The sequence below is a fragment of the Sycon ciliatum genome, chromosome 4, assembly GCF_964019385.1.
Source record: "Sycon ciliatum chromosome 4, ocSycCili1.1, whole genome shotgun sequence".
Taxonomy (NCBI): domain Eukaryota; kingdom Metazoa; phylum Porifera; class Calcarea; order Leucosolenida; family Sycettidae; genus Sycon; species Sycon ciliatum.
In genome coordinates, this window is record NC_088646.1 from 39,577,516 (window position 1) to 39,596,550 (window position 19,035).

General features: G+C 48.4%; 1 protein-coding gene across 1 annotated transcript in view; it reads left to right on the forward strand.

The window, feature by feature from the left end:
- The window catches only part of LOC135816115 (DNA replication ATP-dependent helicase/nuclease DNA2-like), a 41,750-nt gene extending 23,395 nt beyond the window's left edge, over positions 1 to 18,355 (forward strand). Inside the window, exons 22-37 of the mRNA XM_065329487.1 lie at positions 276 to 413; positions 702 to 854; positions 6,093 to 6,218; positions 6,403 to 6,557; positions 7,333 to 7,394; positions 7,849 to 7,897; positions 8,730 to 8,845; positions 9,412 to 9,540; positions 9,879 to 10,072; positions 10,507 to 10,599; positions 11,148 to 11,259; positions 11,509 to 11,589; positions 12,371 to 12,460; positions 13,132 to 13,389; positions 16,150 to 16,296; positions 17,321 to 18,355. Coding sequence (XP_065185559.1) covers positions 276 to 413; positions 702 to 854; positions 6,093 to 6,218; positions 6,403 to 6,557; positions 7,333 to 7,394; positions 7,849 to 7,897; positions 8,730 to 8,845; positions 9,412 to 9,540; positions 9,879 to 10,072; positions 10,507 to 10,599; positions 11,148 to 11,259; positions 11,509 to 11,589; positions 12,371 to 12,460; positions 13,132 to 13,389; positions 16,150 to 16,296; positions 17,321 to 17,365 — 1,948 coding nt within the window. The 3' untranslated portion in view covers positions 17,366 to 18,355. The remainder of the gene's footprint in view (positions 1 to 275; positions 414 to 701; positions 855 to 6,092; positions 6,219 to 6,402; positions 6,558 to 7,332; positions 7,395 to 7,848; positions 7,898 to 8,729; positions 8,846 to 9,411; positions 9,541 to 9,878; positions 10,073 to 10,506; positions 10,600 to 11,147; positions 11,260 to 11,508; positions 11,590 to 12,370; positions 12,461 to 13,131; positions 13,390 to 16,149; positions 16,297 to 17,320) is intronic.
- The last annotated feature ends 680 nt before the right edge of the window (positions 18,356 to 19,035 follow it).

A 19,035-nucleotide genomic window follows, 5' to 3' on the forward strand; every position in this document is an offset into this window, starting at 1 on the left:
TATCTGAGCACAAGAATTAGGTTCAGTTTTGAGCTACACGGACTCAAGCGTGGAGTTAGCGTTGATGGTTCTTACATAGTACTGTTTGATTACAGTGCCTTGTTCAATGTGCATAGGCTGCTAATGTGTTTATGTGGTGGACTGTTATGTAATGTCCTGTTCCTTTGCATGTTGCTAATCACTGTTACTGTGTGTGTGTGTGTGTGTGTGTGTGTGTGTGTGTGTGTGTGTGTGTGTGTATGTGTGTGTGTGTGTTGTTGTTGTTGTTGTTGTAGAATATCAGCTGGCCAGTGTTTTGGTAATCTGCAGGTAGACCAGGCACAGCGTAGGGGAGGGAGCTCATCCTGGAAAACACGCTTCACATCAGCCAACCAACATCAGCAACAGCAGCAAAACTCTCAACTGTCAGATGGGTAAGCTGTCATTTCTGGTCAAGTACATGTATGTTTGGGGGTGGATAATAAAAGAAAAACATCCTTGTTGAGTTGATGAAGTATCTCTGTCTCTCTCTATCTCTCTATCTCTCTCTCTCTCTCTCTCTCTCTCTCTCCTGTCTGTCTGTCTGTCTGTCTCCATGTATTCTCGTCTCCTTTCGTATTTCTATCTATCTATATGATCTATCGACCTCTACCTGTGTGATTTTACATGTGTGTGTGTATGCATGCGTGTGTGCGTGTGTGTGTGTGTCTGTATCCACACAGTGGTAGCAGTACAGCAGGGTCAACATCATTGCTAGACATACCAATCAGTCCAGGAGAGATGATAGTACTGAGTGAACAGAACGGACGTCTTGCACTGTGCACTGGATTTCTCGTCGATGTAGGACTTCACCACGTGGAGATAGTCGCGGACAGGTACAGTACTGCGTTGTGTAGTGCGTTTTCCCATAAATTAAGGCCAAAATTTCTTTCACCTGCAGCATTTGGCCGGGTGTGCTGTTGGTGGCAACAGCCGCCGCAACTTCCGGTTTTTCCTTGCACCGAGATAGCCCAGCTGCATTTGCATGCGCTCGTCCCTGACGATATTGTACGGAGAACTGAAATTCCGCTAAGAATTCTAGCCATCGTGCAATAATTGCTGGGGGGTCCTTAAACCGGCCCCAATGCTGCAATGCTCTGTGATCCGTTCGGACCAAGAACTCGCGGCCCAAGAGATAGCAACGGAAGTGCTTCACTGCCCAAACCATGCCCAATAGTTCGCACTTAGTGCTGCCATATCGCCGCTCAGCGGAATTCAAAAGCCGACTAGCAAATGCTATTGGCCGTTCCTTGCCATCCTTATCCGGCTGGGAGAGCACAGCACCCAATCCAACGCCACTGGCGTCTGCATCCAATACAAATGGGGGATCCCCCGGCCCGAATCTGGGATACGCTAGCGTAGTAGCCTCAACCAGAGTTTGTCTAAGCTTGTTGAAAGCTTCCTCACATGTTGAAGTCCACTGGAAAGTGACTTCCTTATGTGTTAACGTGTGCAGGGGTTTTGCAATAGAAGCATAGTCCCGCACAAACCGGCGATAATAACCACTGAACCCTAGGAAGGTCCTGAGTTGCCCTACCGTCCGTATGGTCGGCCACTGTTCTATGTCCCGGATCTTCGCCGGGTCCGTCTGGACACCGTCAGCGGTGACCACATGCCCCAAGAAGTCTACTTTCTCCCGGAAGAGAAAGCACTTCGAAGGTTTTAGCCGCAGGTTCGCTGCCCGGAGGCGAGCAAAAATCGCCTTGAGGCGGTCCAAATGTTCCGGAAATGTACGTCCAAAAACAATGATGTCATCTAGATAAACCAAACAAGTTTGCCATTGTAGTCCTTTAAGGACTGCACCCATCAAGCGCTGGAATGCACTAGGTCCATTACACACACCGAAGGGCATAACCGTAAATTGGTAGTGTCCATCAGGTGTGGAAAAAGCCGTTTTTTCCTTGTCCTCTGGCTTCATAGGTAACTGATGGTACCCATAGCATAAGTCCAACGTAGAGAAGTACTTCGCTCCCCCCCCCCCCCCCCCCCAATGCATCAAGAGTATCATCCATCCGCGGAAGGGGAAACGGGTCCTTGGTCGTGCAGTCATTCAACCGCCTGTAATCTACACAAAACCGTGTAGAGCCATCCTTCTTCCCCACCAGCACGATGGGTGCCGACCAAGGGCTCGTGGAATCCTCCACGATCCCCTGATCACGCATTTTGTCCACAATGTCTCTAGCTGTGGACCTGTTGGTCCAAGCCATACGCCGCGCCGGTTGGTAGACCGGTGCAGCCCCATTAGTTTCAATGCCATGAGCCATGACATGTGTCCGTCCGAGTTCAGTTGCGTCCAATGCAAACACGTCCCTGTGGTCTTCTACCACTGCCCGCAGCTGTTCCAGCTCGGTTGGACACATGCCATCCGTACCAACATGTAGAGCCTCCCACAATTCGGCGGACGATGGTGCGTCCTCCCAGTGGTCCATGTTTGGGACAGTTTCCGTGTCATCAGCAGCCGGAAAAACCGTCTGTACAGTCTCGAAAGGACACAATGTGCCCACAGAGACATCCCTTTCAATGATCACCTGTTCGTCTGAACAGTTGATCAGACGTATTGGGACCACCCCTCCTTTCGGGGAAGTGATCGTGTACGCCGCCAAAACCCCAAACTCCTCTCCTAGGCTCGGATCAGGTTCGGTTAGGTAGCCTTGACCCGGGTCAATTCCCAGGTCGCTCGGTAAGGACGCCCATGCCACTATCTCGTGTTGAGGTGGTATTGTCACACGCTTCCGTAAGGACAGAGGTATCCGTACTGGTTTGACGGTATGAACCGTGGCCTTGTCTGCTGAAAAATTCAGACTTTGTCCATCAGACTGTATCTTGCAGGGAATTTTCGCCAGAACATCACGTCCCAACAAACATTCTTGATGCAAATGGTTTACAATCCATATTTCGTGCAAGCACGTAGCCTGTCCAATCTCCAGTGTTACAATACTGGTTCCAACAATCTGGAGAGCATCCCCTCCAGCGCCAAATACCGGGTTATCCGGAGGAGGGAGTATATCCTCCTGCTCGATATCGAATTCGCCTAATCGTCGTGCCGCAAGCAAGCTTACTGACGCACCTGTGCCCACCAACATGTGGATTTTCCGTCCGTTAAGCAACCCTGGCACCGTCATACCTGAGGTCTCCCGTTTCCGGGAACCACCGGCGGATGGGCCTGGTTTGGGATCTGGGCAATGTTCGGCCAAGGGCTGATCCCGCGCCCCGGTCACTGTCCGTTTCCCGCCTGGTGTCGGTTTGGTGCACCACCCCGTGTTCTATTAGAACACTCATATGCCTTATGGCCCTTCTCCCCACATGTAAAGCACGACCCCATAAATGGTCCGCGTGCTCGGTTTCCTCGGTTTTCCATGTGATCTAGCCTTTCGGCCAGTTGGTCCAGAGTACGTGACATACGACTCCAGGGTTCCTCCCGGGTTGCCGCAGCCACTAACATAGGAGGGTTATCTTCCTCCAATATCCTAGCATGACGTGGTATACCCATGTCGTGTGAATCCCACACCCTTTCGAGGTGTAGTGCCTGCTGTTCAGCCGCCTGTACGGTGACTGGAGCTAATTCTAGGAGCCTCGTTCTGAGCCTGGCCGGTGTCATGGCCTCGATGAACTGGTCGCGGACCAGTTCCTCCCTCAAGTCCTCTGTGGCTGTCGGGTAAGCCCGAGTCACCAGCTTACGTAATTCGTCCGTGACTAACGGAATGGCTTCGCCTGGGCCTCGTCTCAGAGCTCTAAACTGCGATTTATACTTCGCAGCTTCACTTGCCGGCGCAAAGCGCTTTCCCATGTCTTCGCACAGGTGTTGCCAGTTTGACTGGCGGCCCGTCTCCATAGTGGAAAAAAATCGTGAAGGTGTCCCTCTCACACATTACACCAGCTGGCGTTCTCGTCAGCCTGTGTGTCCTCTCCTGAATATGCTGTGTCTTAGCCTTGCCTGACTAAAGGACAGCATCTCCATTCATTTCTAGAAAGAAAAGTGAACAACGACCACTTTCATTCTAGTGACTGCATGACCATGAAGAAGTAGTTCAAACTGCAGTTCCTGATATACCACCGGTGATGGCACCGTGTAAAAATGTGTTACACACCTATACCCGTTCTTACCGCTGAACAAGCGTGACTCCAGAGACCCAACCCTGTATGTCAATGTGACTGCCGAATATTTATATCCCGAACCAGCCCTCTTGCGAGTACACAACTTGTCGGTTCTAGATATATGCCCAGGTTCCTCGCTTCATGTATCAAAGGCTTATACATGCCGCCAGGTTCTGACCAAACAATCTCAAGAAAATGAGACTTCCCCACAGTTTCGGTCTTAGCCTCCATTCCTCACCATACACGCGATCAGAGCGCAGCCAGGTTTAGATAATACTTTTATTGAATTATTAATTTATTATGTGATCCAATAAAAGAGGCCGCACATTACTGTGACGCAGACTTGTCGGGGGTAGTTGGCAAGTCCGTTGGGAGTTCCGTGTCGGTACTCAAGTCCTTCTTGGCACTAGGAGATGCCTTGTCCTTCTTAGGCTTACGTGAGTTTTTACGAGTTTCCCTTCTCGGTGGCTCTTCTGACTCCTCCGTGCGGTGACCGGCATGCCGGCCCAATATCCTGAAGGATATCAATGACAGGAAGTCCAGGTCCTCCTTCAATTTTCGCAAGTGTCGCCCTTGGTCGGGGCGACCCACGCCTTCAAATAAAGCAATCGCCCGTTCCAAGCTCTGCCTGGTTGGAGTCTCCCGCCCCTGGCCTGCTTCTTGCGTAAGGGCGTTGAACTCCTCTAGCATTTCCTGTGCCATTCTGGATAAGACAAAAAAAGCCACACCAGAAAAAGAACCGAGGATTAGTTCACATTGAGTGACGGATCCTGGTCACAGCACCAATTGTCATGACCCGACCCCAAGGGTCAGTCAAAAGCCTGCGTTGCGAACAACACCAAATAGGACCGCCACGAAGTGTGAGCAAGACCCAGAATCCCGAGTGCACAATATATGCACGCCATCACTCAACAGCCCACCAAGAGTTCCGTTTCCAAGGACATACCTTGTAGATAGGTCAGAGGTAGAGAGAAGAAAGAGGAGATCAAGATCGAAGCAGTACCGGAGCGAGAGGATGAACGTATAAAATACAGGGACTTATATTCATAACAATAACTAACAACAACCAATCAGAGCACACATACTGTACTCACTAATCATATTAGACGGCGGGACAAGGGGACAAGTAACGGACAAAGCTAGATTCATAATGATTGAACGTCTCATAACGGCGGGATACAACATGCAAGAATGGAAGAAGATACTAGTTAATAGACTATGACAGTTGACAAGGCGCGAGATTATGCAGCATCGTAGCAGTTGTATGATTATGTACAATGTAGTATTAAAGTGCGTATAAATGCTACGTAGTAGTAGTAATGTCTAATGATGTAGTGAGTAGTAGTGATGTAATGAGTAGTAATGATGTAGTGAATAGAAAAGATGCGGTAAGTTACCGTACTGTGCACATGCGATGCTGGCGCGACTCGCATCCATCAGTCAGCTGAGCGCTTGTCAGCTGGTGCTGGCCCCTCGTCTGCCAGGTTGCTAGGATGGCTGTGCGTCGTCGACCTCGGGTCACGACACAAAGTTTGACATTTTTTTCAAAGAGAAGCTTGTGTCTGCGTGTCTTCTGATACATTCTTCACCGCGTCACTTTGCGAATGCTATGCAGTAACTGATGTAGTGTCATGTGTATCTGTAACAGAATACTGTAAAAGCCTTTACAGCCTTTGCAGAAATCGATACATATACTGTCCTATTGAGCGTTGAGAATGAGTGAGAATCGTTACCTTTGGTACACGTAAACTAGTCAATTTTGGAAAATCGTTATATATGCGCCTCGTTAGAATAATGGCTTTTACAGTAGTGCGAGTGAGTGTAATGGTGAAGTGTTGTACCCCTCCTTCAGTGGTAGGGCTATGCATGTATGTCTTTCAAGTGTCAACGACAGTCAATGATGGTCAGTGTGTGTGCGTGTGCGTGCATGCATGCATGCGTGCGTTCGTGTGTGTGTGTGTGTGTGTTCTTTTCTTCAGGCAGCTACCTGGCCATAACTCTGAGGGTGATCCTATTCTGTACTGTGTAGATGCAAACGCTGGTCTAAATGTCGGTGGTGCTCTCTGGGGGAACTTAGCTCACCTATTCATTGCCAATGAAGACAGGTGAGGGCAAGGAACTGGCTTGCAGGAAGCTGGTGTTTGGGAGTAGCATGTGTAGGGAATGGAAATTGAAGTCCAGTTGAATTATTCATCTGTGTGAATTGCGCTAGTGTGCCACCTATTGAAGGAAGCTTCCCTATGATGAATTGTGAAGAGGCTTTTCTTCTTGTTGTGTTTATGCTTGCAGAGATTCTCGGATACGCTCGTTGATTGTGGACTTATCGCCACCGCGATTTGCTCGCTCATCTATCCTGACGCGAGCTTCGGCGTTCTCGCAGTCTCAGCTGCCATGCACGTTTTCAGCCAAGCAGTTCCAGTCGTTTTCAGCACAGGCGGATAAAAGTAAGTGTGTTGTCCTCTTTGTGCTAACGGCATGGTGGCAGGTACTTAGTGCCAGTAAAGCATCATTAGATTCATTACCTCTGTAGTTATCCATTTTGCTGTCGAAGCTCGTCAGGAGGTAGATGATCCACCACGGGAGACTTTGTGCTCGACCTATCAGGGGTTTGTCGAAGAGGAGACCTCTTCCTCCCTGTAGCTGCTACTGGTAGCTTACTGGCACTGCCGTGACTGGTTGGCATATTGGGGATGATTACAACAAGGATGGGGGAGGTGGAGGGGGGGGGGGGGGTGCTTACTGCTTAGACTAGAGCTCCGAAGACTGCAACCCTCTCCTGTCCTGCTGCTAGGGTCTGTGGCACAGATGTGATACCTTAGAAGAGAGTACTTCAAAGTTCGTTGACACGGAGTCTTGAGAAATTCACAGCCAGTAGTGCATGTCTGCATGCTTGCAGCCAACAGTACACTAGCCATGATCACGCGCCTATTCTGCATCAAGGGATGCCGTGATGGTTTGCGGGATTTTCCGGCACGGACTGTAGCTGCATGACTTTGTGATGAGGCTTGTTCTTGGTAGTGCTGCCGCTGCCGTTCTTGCTGTTTAAATTCTTCATCGGTTTAATTCGATCGCTGTTGTTGTTCAACTCGGATGGTAAGCCAATTAAATTATGATGAAAAAGGAGAAGGACAAAATGACAAAATGCTGTTGTTGTTTGTTGTTGTGGGCGGTGCCGGTGGGCGTGGTCATGGTGTTCTTGTTCTTGTTGGTGTTGTTCAGTGGACCAAGTAGAAGAATTGCTTGACACGCTCAACTCTGATCAGCGCCATGCCATTGACCGGGTGAGATACAAGATGCAAAGATCCATTACTAATGTGTACTGCACCTGTCTAGCGCCTGTACTGACCATTAGTGTTTGCTTTACGGGGGAAATTACGGCAGTGAGTGAGTACATGTGCTGACGTTTCTCAAGTGCATACTCGCTGTGTCATACTGCATAGTCTGATGTTCATGTGCATGGCCTTGACTGCACAAGCTCACTGGTCTGGGCAGCTTGTGCATGCTCACTCCGCGCTCACAATGGTATATCTGCACTTAGTGTAACAATACAGCATGGTTGCACTCCCGTCCACACCGCTGTCGAAATGTGTATAACGGCCATAGGTTTACTGCTGTGGTTGTCTGGCTCTTACGGAAAAGCCGAAAAAACAAACAAACAAAAAAACAGCCAATTGTCCAACGAACTGCTTTATGTGTATGTATGGGTGTTGGCTTGTGCTGTGTGTGCTCTCACAGGCTCTATGTGCGCAGGACTATGCACTGATTCTCGGAATGCCAGGAACAGGTATGGTGCCAATGAAGCTATCCTGCCTATCCACAGATCATGCCAATCCCTGCTCGGCCAGCAGCCAGCCAGTCAAAAGCCCCCCTCCCCAGTCTAGATTAGTGAATTACTTCTAGTATCTTCTCACCACCCACTGCATTGTAGGTGATAGGCCACGGTGTGTTTTATTGTGGCTGATCTGCCTACAATACACCATCTTGTTGTAGTGCCTGGGCGGACACACTGTCATGCACACGAGTAGATGTAGATGTATGACTTGTGTTGTGACTCATGAGATCCTATGCACTATAATTATATTGATTGAAGGTTTGCTGTGAAGCCTTGCAGCAGACACATCAAACAGATAGTGTGGGATGAGGGGTAGATGTCAAAGATCGAATTTCGTGCAGTAGTTATGCATTGCCCGGGACACGGTGGTTTCTCCGTGCGATATCACAGATCGATGCATGCTCTGCAGCGTTTGTGTGATTTGTGTAATCCAGGGAGTACTACTAAAGTGCTGCTTTGTACGATATACCAGCACTCGAAGTTGCAGTACTCTTAAATATACTCTCTGGTCCCATGTATGGCGTCAGTCACCTGGGATTCAGTAGCACCCACGAGTAATTCAGCATCCCATGTGTTGTTGTTTCAAATCTTTATTCTCTTGTTGTTGTTGTTGTTGTTGTTGTTGTTGTTGTTGTTGTTGTTGTTGTTGTTGTTGTTGTTGTTGTTGTTGTTGTTGTTGTTTGAAATCTTTTATTCTCACGATGGCCTGTGGCCAATGAGAGATGTTGTTGTTGCTGGTGGTGGTGGTGGTGGTGGTGTTGTTGTTGTTGTTGCCATTGTCCAGGCAAGACCACGACCATAGCATGTCTTGTGCGTATATTAGTCCTATGTGGCAGGAGTGTGCTGCTGACTAGCTACACACACAGTGCCGTTGATAACATTCTACTCAAGCTGATTGCGGTTAGTACAGGTTTTAACATGAAATAATGCAAGTACTTGTAGCAGTAACCATTGCATTCAGGCTGGTGTGTGAGTTTGCGCATGGTGCATACTACATAGTCAGTGACGCAGCAATATACTGCGGGGTCGCGACTTGAGTTTAGTTCCTCCTGTGCTCAAAGAAAAAGTCTGCATGCAGAGTCTGCCACTCATTTTAATCCTGCCGATCGGTCTGAAGACATCTGCCCAAGATAGCCTGAGCCTGATGAGTGATGAGGTCGGGGGGGGGGGGGGGGGGGGGGAGGGAGGCACTCGCAATCCAGAAAGTCATCGTTGTGTCAGCGACTATGCACTGTATCCGAAAACAAAACCGATGCCGGAGGCAGTAGTAACTTACTGAATATGATGGAACATTGTTTCAAGTTTTTTTTTTTTTGAGCGTGTGAAAATCCAGCAGGCATTAGCTGCCGTTCGACGCGTATAGATGTACATGTATAGTGAGGACTTCATGTTGGGTGTTCCAATCAGTCCTTGCAACCCGGCATACCTGATCAATGCAGTTAATTATGTGCGTGCTTCTTCTATAGGATGGTGTGGATTTTGTTCGTCTTGGTCAGCGTCACAAGGTGCACCCTGCCGTTCACCCGTACCTATCTGAAGTGGCATGCAGTCAGTTCTCAACTGTGTCTCAGCTGGAACATTTCTACACTGGCAAAGTGAGAGGAGCTGCTGATGATATTGTATTGTGTAGTGTGTGTGTGTGTGTGGGGGGGGGGGGGGGGGGTGTTTGTGTGTCTGCGTGTGCGTATGTGTGTGCGTCCGTGTGTGCATGTGTGGTGGTGGTGGTGGTGATGTGCGTGTGTGTGCATGTGTGTGTGTGCGTGTGTGCGCGCACATGTGTGTCTGTGTGTGTGTGAGTCGGTGTGTGTGTCTGTGTTTCAGCTACTAGTGTCGTCCGAATGTTGGATACAGACAGATTCTGACCTACCTTCATGAGTGTAGGCAATCGTACTAGCTTCACTAACTTATTCTGTTTTTCTTGTGTTGTATACAGAAAGTCATGGCAACAACGTGCCACGGTATCGGTCACTCGGCCTTGGCGCGTCAATCGTTTGATGTGTGCATCGTGGATGAGGCGTCGCAGATCACCATGCCGATGTGCTTTGGACCGATTCGCCTGGCGGAGACGTTCGTCTTGGTCGGTGATCAGTACCAGCTGCCACCGCTTGTCCAGAGCTCACTGGCACGGTATGTCCAGGCAGTGTGGACGGGTCTCACACTTTGTCCAGGCAGTGTGGACCGACGGGTCTCACACTTTCTCTCCTGTCTAACTCTAAAAGTTCAGGGGATTGCAACTTGTTTCAGTAGGTACTACGGCCAGTAAACGCACAAACTTGTACACATGCACACACACACACACACACCTGGCCTGGTCTGGTGTACAGCTGCCAAATGCTTGGCCACGCCGCCCCCGAGACAGAGGAGAGTGGAAGAGAGAGTTCGAGAGAAGCACACACACACACACACACGTAAACGCTCACACGCACACACGCATGCATTTGTTCTCAGTCGCCCAATCTCTATTCCAGTAAATGACCAAAGTAAAGCGTCACATTTATCCCAATTTGTGTGTTTACTGCACAGTGCATTGTTGTGTGTGTTTTCTTTGCTTTGTTATGTAGCGAGGGTGGTATGTCAGTCAGCTTGTTCCGGCGCTTGGCGGAGGCACATCCAGCCGCTGTTACCAACCTGCGACACCAGTATCGAATGCACAAGTACGTATGAACGTTAGTCTCCTAGGGCGTAGCCTGGTGATATCCCTCCCCCCCCCCCCCCCCCCCCCCCACACACACACACCTACCCTCACATCCATCATATTTCGGCGGAATGTGGCGCATTTGCAAAAACAATTGATAAGAGGGAGGTATTTCAATAGTAAAATGTCCCAGCCCTCTGACGGACTTCTGGGAAATAATAGCAGTTTTTCCATCATGAAGATTTGCTTTTATAGAACATTTCTCTACTCAAGTGGTCTCTGAAACCTCGGTGACCAATGCACATTCAGTTCACACGCTGCCCAGGGGAAATGGCCTTGCAGACCAGACGGTGGCTGAAAGCAGCCAGCTGCTTGGCCAGGCTTTTTTCTGCATGTGGAAACTAAGCTGAGCGCCTTCTACTTGTACTATAGTAGATGCCAAGCTATCGTTGTCTTTGTACTCAAGTGGTTTATGTCAGATGACAGACAGCCATGCTTGTTGTTCGGTTTGTGTATTTCCAAATTTTCATTACCAGCGTGACATGTTTGTTTGTGCCGTGCATTCAGGGATCTAATGCTCCTTTCCAACACATTGGTGTACTCGCATCGTCTCAAGTGTGGCACGGACCAAGTCGCTAGTAGCTTGCTTCGTCTGCCTAACTGGACACAGTTGAGCAGTGTGAGTTGCTGGTGATTTTGCTTTTGTTTTGTCTTTCTGGATTGCTTCAGTGTCTGTGTGCGGTGGTAATTCAGTGGTGCTTCATTGCTGAGTACCTTTCCCTGTCTTGCGCCAGCCATCGTTATTTATTTCTTATGCATGATTATCGTGTATGTGTGTGATGTTGTGTGTATGTGAATGTACATGTTTGGGGGTGTTGTATGATGTGGTGTGTGTGTGTGTGCTGTTTTGGTTGCTTTCAATGTTCAGCATCAGACTGACCCCACGGCCGCGTGGTTGTTGAAGACGTTATCACCTGAGCAGCCCGTCATCTTCCTCAATACGGATCAGGTTAGGTCTAGGGTTGCTCACGCCCCTCTGTTTATACTGGCTCTTCCCATTGGGAAGTGAATAAAATTGATAATGTTGCCGCACACAGCATTGCTGTCACAGCCGCAATGAAGTCACCATGACAGATGTGCTGATAGCCCCACAACCTGAGAAAGGAAATGTGCGACGTCAACCTTGGCCATCATGCAGAATGTTAGTTTTCCTACCAGATATATAAAACTATGTCTTGTTGGAGGATTAGGGTTAGCGTTATCATGTCGCTCTGAATCACACGGTACGAGTAGAGGATGATCAGCTTTAATCGAAACTCTGAGTTTCACGATAAATGATTATCAGACGTCTGATGATTGTTCTATTGTGAAACGACTGCCCGTCCTCTACTGTGTGCCTATGCTCTGTGTGTATATCTACACATTGAGCAATGTAAGACTTGTGCTGGACTGCACAATATAACTTTGAATCTGTTGTTGCAGTGAACAAAGTTCGTTGAGAAAGAGGGCAAAGAAGCAGGGCCAAAGGTAGCAGCAATGGCAATTTCATTTGCTCTGCTGCCACTGCCATGCTCCTATTAATGCTGGTGTGGCTGCTCTCAATGACTGGGTATGGGTGGTTCTTTGATCACTCTTTGATCATCGAAGTAGTATTCTGTATACTGGTACTGGTGGGTTGTTATTGTGTTGTGCTTGCTCTTCTCTGCATTCACCCTCTAACACCTCTGTGGTATCTGCTGCTGCTGCTGGTATTGTCATCGTGTACACACATACGCACCACACACGCACAGGTTCCTGGCACTGAGCAGAACTTGCCGGGCTTGGTCTACAACGAAGTTGAAGCAGCTCTCGTTGGTGTCATTCTCAAGTCATTGCTCAAGGTACCTCACACAATTTAATTTGTTTGTTTTTGTTCTACGTACATGTATGTGTTCAACACATGCGCAATGGTGCAATGGCAAGGTTTTTAAAACTGTTATGCCAAGTAAGTGTATTGGTATGTTTTCTAGCCAAAGGCTGAAATCTGATCATCACACCGGCGAATGCGATCGTATATATAACTTTCCTTTACTTTTACTACTTGTACATGAAGTGTGTTGGTGCAGCCCCACTAGCCTCTGTAGTTTCACAGGAGGTGCGAGTTTCAAAGTCTGAAGAGAATATTGAACGGTCTTCAGGCGCGTAGCTCGTGTTACTGTATCCTTGTAGTCAGCATAGTGCGGTCAGCACACCTGCAACTGGCTGTCATAGGGGGTACTAACATAGTAGGTACAAATCATTGCAACTATGAGATTTAGAGATTGCCAGTGGTACATTGTCACCACACCATGGATGTGCTCCAGTACATGGTCAACACACCGCGGATGTGTGAGCTACGCCCGTGGTCTGTGCTGGGATGACGACTATACCTTAGCTTAGCGGTAGAGCATTGCTGGCCAAAAGTAAGGTCCCTGGTTTGAGCCCTGGTGGTGGTTGTCCATTTTTCTTCAGACATTTCCCATTTCAATTCCCTCAAACGTATGAATATTTTTAATTTTGATTTTGATTTCAGGCTGGTCTGCACGCGACTGACGTGGGTGTAATATCTATTTATCGGCAACAGCTGAAGGCGATTTCCCGTCTTCTGAAGCAACTGGAGCATCGGAAGGGAGGCACCACTCATCAAACAGACTCCCTGGATGCTAGCACTCAATCCTCCGTCACAGCGTCTTCCTTGCAGGCTGTTGAAGTGAATACTGTAGATCGCTACCAGGGTCGTGACAAGCCGTGTGTCATTGTCTCCCTGGTTCGCAGTAACACCAGTGGCAAGGTACGCCTGTGTGTGTGTGTGTGCGTGCGTGCGTGCGTGCTCTCCCTCTCTCAGTGGGCCGCAATGACTATTCTAAATGACTGAAGAATCATTCTAGTCTAAATGAACAAAGGTTCTAGCATTCTGAGTCTGTTGAGTGTGTCGCTGTGAGCATCTTACAGCACCTGTCACAGCATTGTTATACACATCGTCATCTCGTGCAGAACAAAATAAATTATGCATGAGTAGGTGCTAGCTTTGAAGGCAAACCTGTGGAAAGGCATTAAAGGGGAAGTTAAGGCAAAAATTAAAATTTCACCAGTTGTAGTCTTCGGGGTGCTGAGTCGAATGGTCTTGGTCCGAGAAAGCTGAGACGCTCCCTTCCTACTTGAATCCCAATCGAACTCGCGCACTTCCACCGAAACTGGGTGACTGCGCCCTACGAGATGGGGATTTGTATGCAAAATGTCACTAAAAGCGCCATTTCGTTCCTATAAAAGCACGCATGACCGCGATTGGCCCATATGTTGTAGTCTTTTGGACGCTGAGTCGACTGCTTTTGGTCCGAAAAGGCTGCGATGCAGCGTTCCTCCTATATTCCCAATCGAACATGGTTGAAGAAGCGGTCACGTGCTCCTGCGTACACCAGTCACCTGGTCACCGTGCCTGCAGGGTACAACTTACTAGCCTGTTTGACCTTTTTTGGGTGCACTCCTGTCACTCGAGTTGAACCTTGGTGTGAAATTTGTCGCCTGCTGGCGTGGTGACCAGGTGATTTGGGCACCCAGGAGCACGTGACCGCTTGTTCAAGCATGTTCGATTGGGAATAAAGGAGGAACGCTGCATCGCAGCCTTTTCGGACCAAAACCAGTCGACTCAGCGTCCAAAAGACTACAACATATGGGCCAATCGCGGTCATCCGTGCTTTTATAAGAACGAAATGGCGCTTTTAGTGACATTTTGCATACAAATCCCCATCTAGTAGGGCGCAGTCACCCAGTTTCGGTGGAAGTGCGCGAATTCGATTGGGATTCAAGTAGGAAGGGAGCGTCTCAGCTTTCTCGGACCAAGACCATTCGACTCAGCACCCCGAAGACTACAACTGGTGAAATTTTGATTTTTGCCTTAACTTCCCCTTTAACCCTTTAACCCTTTGGAGTCCATGGTTCGATTTCGAACCATGGGCATTTTGTATGCATGTGGGCGCAGTCAAACCTTCGGTTCTCGGCCAAATCTTGACCAAATTCAACAATCGAAGGGTCTAGATGGTAGAGAAAACTCTCAGCTTTCGCCGCGAACAGCTCCGAAGTCTCGCCAATGAAGTTTGAGTGAGCGGCGAGCGATCAAACATTTCAAATTTTCTGCGCTGCGTGCTGCGAGTCAGCAGTGCGTGAAAAAAAGGGATTTTACCAGATTCATGACAGGCGGCACGTGCCAGGACCGGCGCGGCGCGAAGTCACGGCAAGGTAAGCTTCTACTCGAAAACATTTGAACAGTTCCGAGCTAGATTCAGTGAAATGGCTACAGGAGACCGATTTCGTCTCAGATCTGGAGCTGGACTCGCGTTTGGGGCGCGTTGTGACGGACAATGAATAGTGCTCTTGGCGAGTTTTGGCTCATTGTATTCCTCTCATCAAGAACTTTCCAACGAGCCCAAGATCTTCAAAATTGGTGAAGTAGAACCAAAGTTATGTTGGAAATGGAGTGCGCATTTTCGTGACTGCCACAAATTCTGCGGAAGCAAAAAAGTTACGGACTCCAAAGGGTTAAGAGCCACAGGAAAATTTCAAAATTCTGCATTTTTTCATGTTCCTTGGATCATAGCTTCAGTTCTACTCACTCAATCCTCACAATCTAGGGCTTCCTGGAACGGTCTCCGCGAGAGGAAGAGAATGAGGTCGATCATGATAGCCAGCACACCGTCTATCTAGCGCTAGATCGCAGCGACAGTACGAAAAATGCCCCAAATGCGTCCAATTGCGTCCCGCTCCAGGTATTTCATTTTACTCGATCGTGGAGTTCCAATTTTTTCGCCGTGTACTCTTGACAATATCAACAGTGAAACCCGTGCAAATTCAAGTAAACCTGCGCGACGAAAGTCTCAAAATTCTCAATACTAAAGTCGCACTGCGCGCTTTTGAAATTGCCGCGATCGCGGCTCAACTTACGAGTGATTTATGTCAGGAACCGTTGCTCGCAGCGCTTCACGGATTGTTTCTCCCGACAGGTGAGAGTTTTCTCTTCACCCTGGATATTTCGATCACTGGATTTGAGTGAGATTGGGCTGAGTTACGATCTTTTGAAGTTTTGCATTCAAGTATGGGGCGGCTCTTAAAGGGTTAATAGTTCACTTGTTGTTGCCATTCTTGTCATTTCATGCTCACGGCATGCCTTCCCAGAGTGTAAAGTAGATTTTGAGACTAAGCGCCTTCAGAAACTTGGTTTCGACTCTTTCGATTCTTCCATTAATCGCAGCCTTCCTTCTTTCGGATTTGGAAACGAGTAACCGAACCTTCGAACCATTGTTGCAGCCTTACTCTCACCCCCGCGCACCCTTTCTCTCTATGTCTCTCTCCTCCACGCCAGCATCGCACCCACTCTCTATCTCTACCTCTCTCGCCCATGTGCAAACTCTCTCTCTCTCTCTCTCTCTCTCTCTCTCTCTCTCTCTCTCTCTCTCTCTCTCTCTCTCTTTATCTCTCTCTCTCTCTCTCTCTCTCTTTTACTGAAGTAGAAGAATTGTAATGATGATGGTATTGATGGGTTTGTTGTTCCTGGCAGGTTGGACAGTTGTTGCTGGATTGGCGTCGTGCCAATGTGGCAGTGACGCGTGCCAAGCACAAGCTGATCTTAATTGGCTCCGTGTCAACACTTCGACGCAGTCACCTCTTCAAATTACTACTGGACTTGGTACAGGAACATGACTGGGTAAGTTCATCTTGCGCCTTTTTTGTTTGCTGACGAATGAACCAATCCTTCCTCCTCCCCTTCCCCCCCCCCCTCCCTGCCCTCTCTCTCTCTCTCTCTCTCTCTCTCTCTCTCTATCTATCTCTATCTATCTCTCTCTCTATCTATCTATCTATATCCGTCTCTATCTCTCTATCTATCTCTGTCTCTATCTCTCTATCTATCTCTGTCTCTCTCTCTCTCTCTCTCTCTCTCTCTCTCTCTCTCTGTCTCTCTCGCCGTCTCTCTATCTATCTATTTCTCTATCTATCTATTTATCTCTCTCTCTCTCTATCTATCTATCTATCTATCTCTCTTTCTCTCTCTCTCTCTCTCTCTCTCTCTCTCTCTCTCTCTCTCTCTCTCTCTCTCTCTCTCTCTCTCTCTCTCTCTCTCTCTCTCTCTCGCTCTCTATCTATCTCTATCTCTCTCTCTCTCTCTCTCTCTCTCTCTCTCTCTCTCTCTCTCTCTCTCTCTCTCTCTCTCTCTCTCTCTCTCTCTCTCTCCGGGACTTATATAATGGAATGAGAGTTGATGTTCAGAACTGTTCATGTTGTTCCCACTCCATTGCACGGTGCTACAGAGTTCACGGTTGTTTGCAGTCCCTGTATGTATCAGGGTTCTGGCCAAGTCAAAATAGAGGGGGGGGGGGGGGCATGGGAAACAGTTACCCTATATCCCATTTTTCCACTTTCCAATATTGTCTTGCCACACCAAATGCAACGTATGGGGCGAATCCCTGACTTCACCCCAGACAAATGTGCCTTTACGAACCATCTATGCATGAAAAACACGAAAATCGGAAAATGAGTAGGGGGCGGCAATTTTCACAGGGGGGCGCGCAAACAGAGTAGGGGGCGCTGCGCCCCCCCCCCCCCCTACCCCCTTTGGCTAGAACCCTGTGCATGGTTCTTGTTTCATTTCCGTCAGTCCTTCCTTCCTCTATTTCCTCTCCCACACAGTTTGTGTGGTATCAATTGTAATTTTGTCCGTGTGCACGCTTCAGATCGTCGATGCACCGCTTGGTGCACATTTGACTAACCCTTGTTGACAGTATGGATGTGCTGGTAGATCTACTACAAGAAATCCACTTCACAAGTTGAAGTCACTGTAAGACTATCTACCGTGTGAGTGTGCGCGTGCTTGCACTCATGACGTGCCAAAGCCTTGCAACGTTTGGCCGGACTCTGAACCTACTGCTGACGTAGACTACATGCACACCATTCCAGTGCATTGTCATGTGAGCTGCATTCTGTTGCGTCTCACTACCTTACTGCTGCACTAGCTTGCCTCTCGCGCTCTATACTGCCGCGAGACGGCTGCACAGTCCCCCTCAGAAACTACAGGGCTGCTCCATGTAATGTGATCAAGCGAGTCAACGCCACGCCAGTCGCTGTGTAGCCGTAGACCTGCAAACACTGGGATGGTGAACTGGTGCAGGGCACAAACTTGACTAAACGCGATCGGATTTCATTGAGCAGTGCTCTAGCTACTTCTTGTTCAAAAGACTTCACCTTGTTCTAACAAACCTGCTGCCATGGTTTCGCTGACATGTCCTTCATGTGTGGTTATCCATTTGCTGGGTACTAGTATTTTACCCGTTGAGTCCATACTTTCGAAGTTTGATTCCCTCTTTTTTTTCAAATTCCAGTTGCTTATTTATTCCATTTCTTTCTATCATGATCTGTTTTAGTTTGGCTTCACCACTCTACGCTTCGTTCTCTTTTTTGTTTGTCTGTGTTTTGACATTCGTGCGTGTAGCAATATCGCCGAGTTGTCTCATCCCAGCCTTCCCTCTCGTTGAGATTCTGATAACGTCTGAAGCAATCAAGTATGCGACTGTGCTGACAGGGTTTTACGCAGTTGTAGCTACAGTACTTGTAGCCACCAAGACCCCATTAACCGTTTACTCGTGCCAGTGTCAGTTGTGGTGACGAACCAGCGTGATGTCAAGTCACTATGGAATACTGTAATTATACTATGGGTTTGTAGTGCATGGCAGGGAGGGCCCTATGGCTTGCTAGTGCTCTCTGGCTCCAGGCTAGTCAGCGGGCTACCCTGGAGGGCATCGCTCAATTTGCTTTAGCTGAGCATGCAATATCGGACATTATCGCATATGTGTCATGTCACTGTAGGCATGTAGACTGTAGCTAATCAACTCCGCCTGGAAGTGGTTGAACGGGTACCCTAGCGCCCCCCCCCCCCCCCCCCCACTATTGGGTCGGGTTGCAGGTACATCAATGAGTGTAGCACAAGAACTATTTAATACTGTACGTGAAGTGGCGCCGGGCTGTCACTTGGCTCTAACTTCATGGGAGCCTACATGTAAATGCATACCATCAAGAGTACATAGCCCCATGTACTCTTGATAGTTGATACCATCAAAAGTAAGCTCCTGGGAGCTTATAAGTTTACACTTGTCTTGACAATTTAGTTGATACAAACGAGAAGAATCCTGAATGGAAGCTGATCCGCAGTGTATCCTCCTCTTACAATCTTACTCTTAGCTTCGAGTTCGAGCTTCTTGCTGCACGCAGCTCCTGTTGCGTGACCATGGTGACCAGTGCAGTGTCTATCGCTAAAAAAATCTCAAAAATCATTGTGTAGCTCATATCGACGTGATTACGTAATCGTCCGTCATCGATATCGCGATCGCCGATCGCACACGTCATGAGCGCGTGGAATACGATTTTTTTTACTGACATGATTTTCATTGAGTTG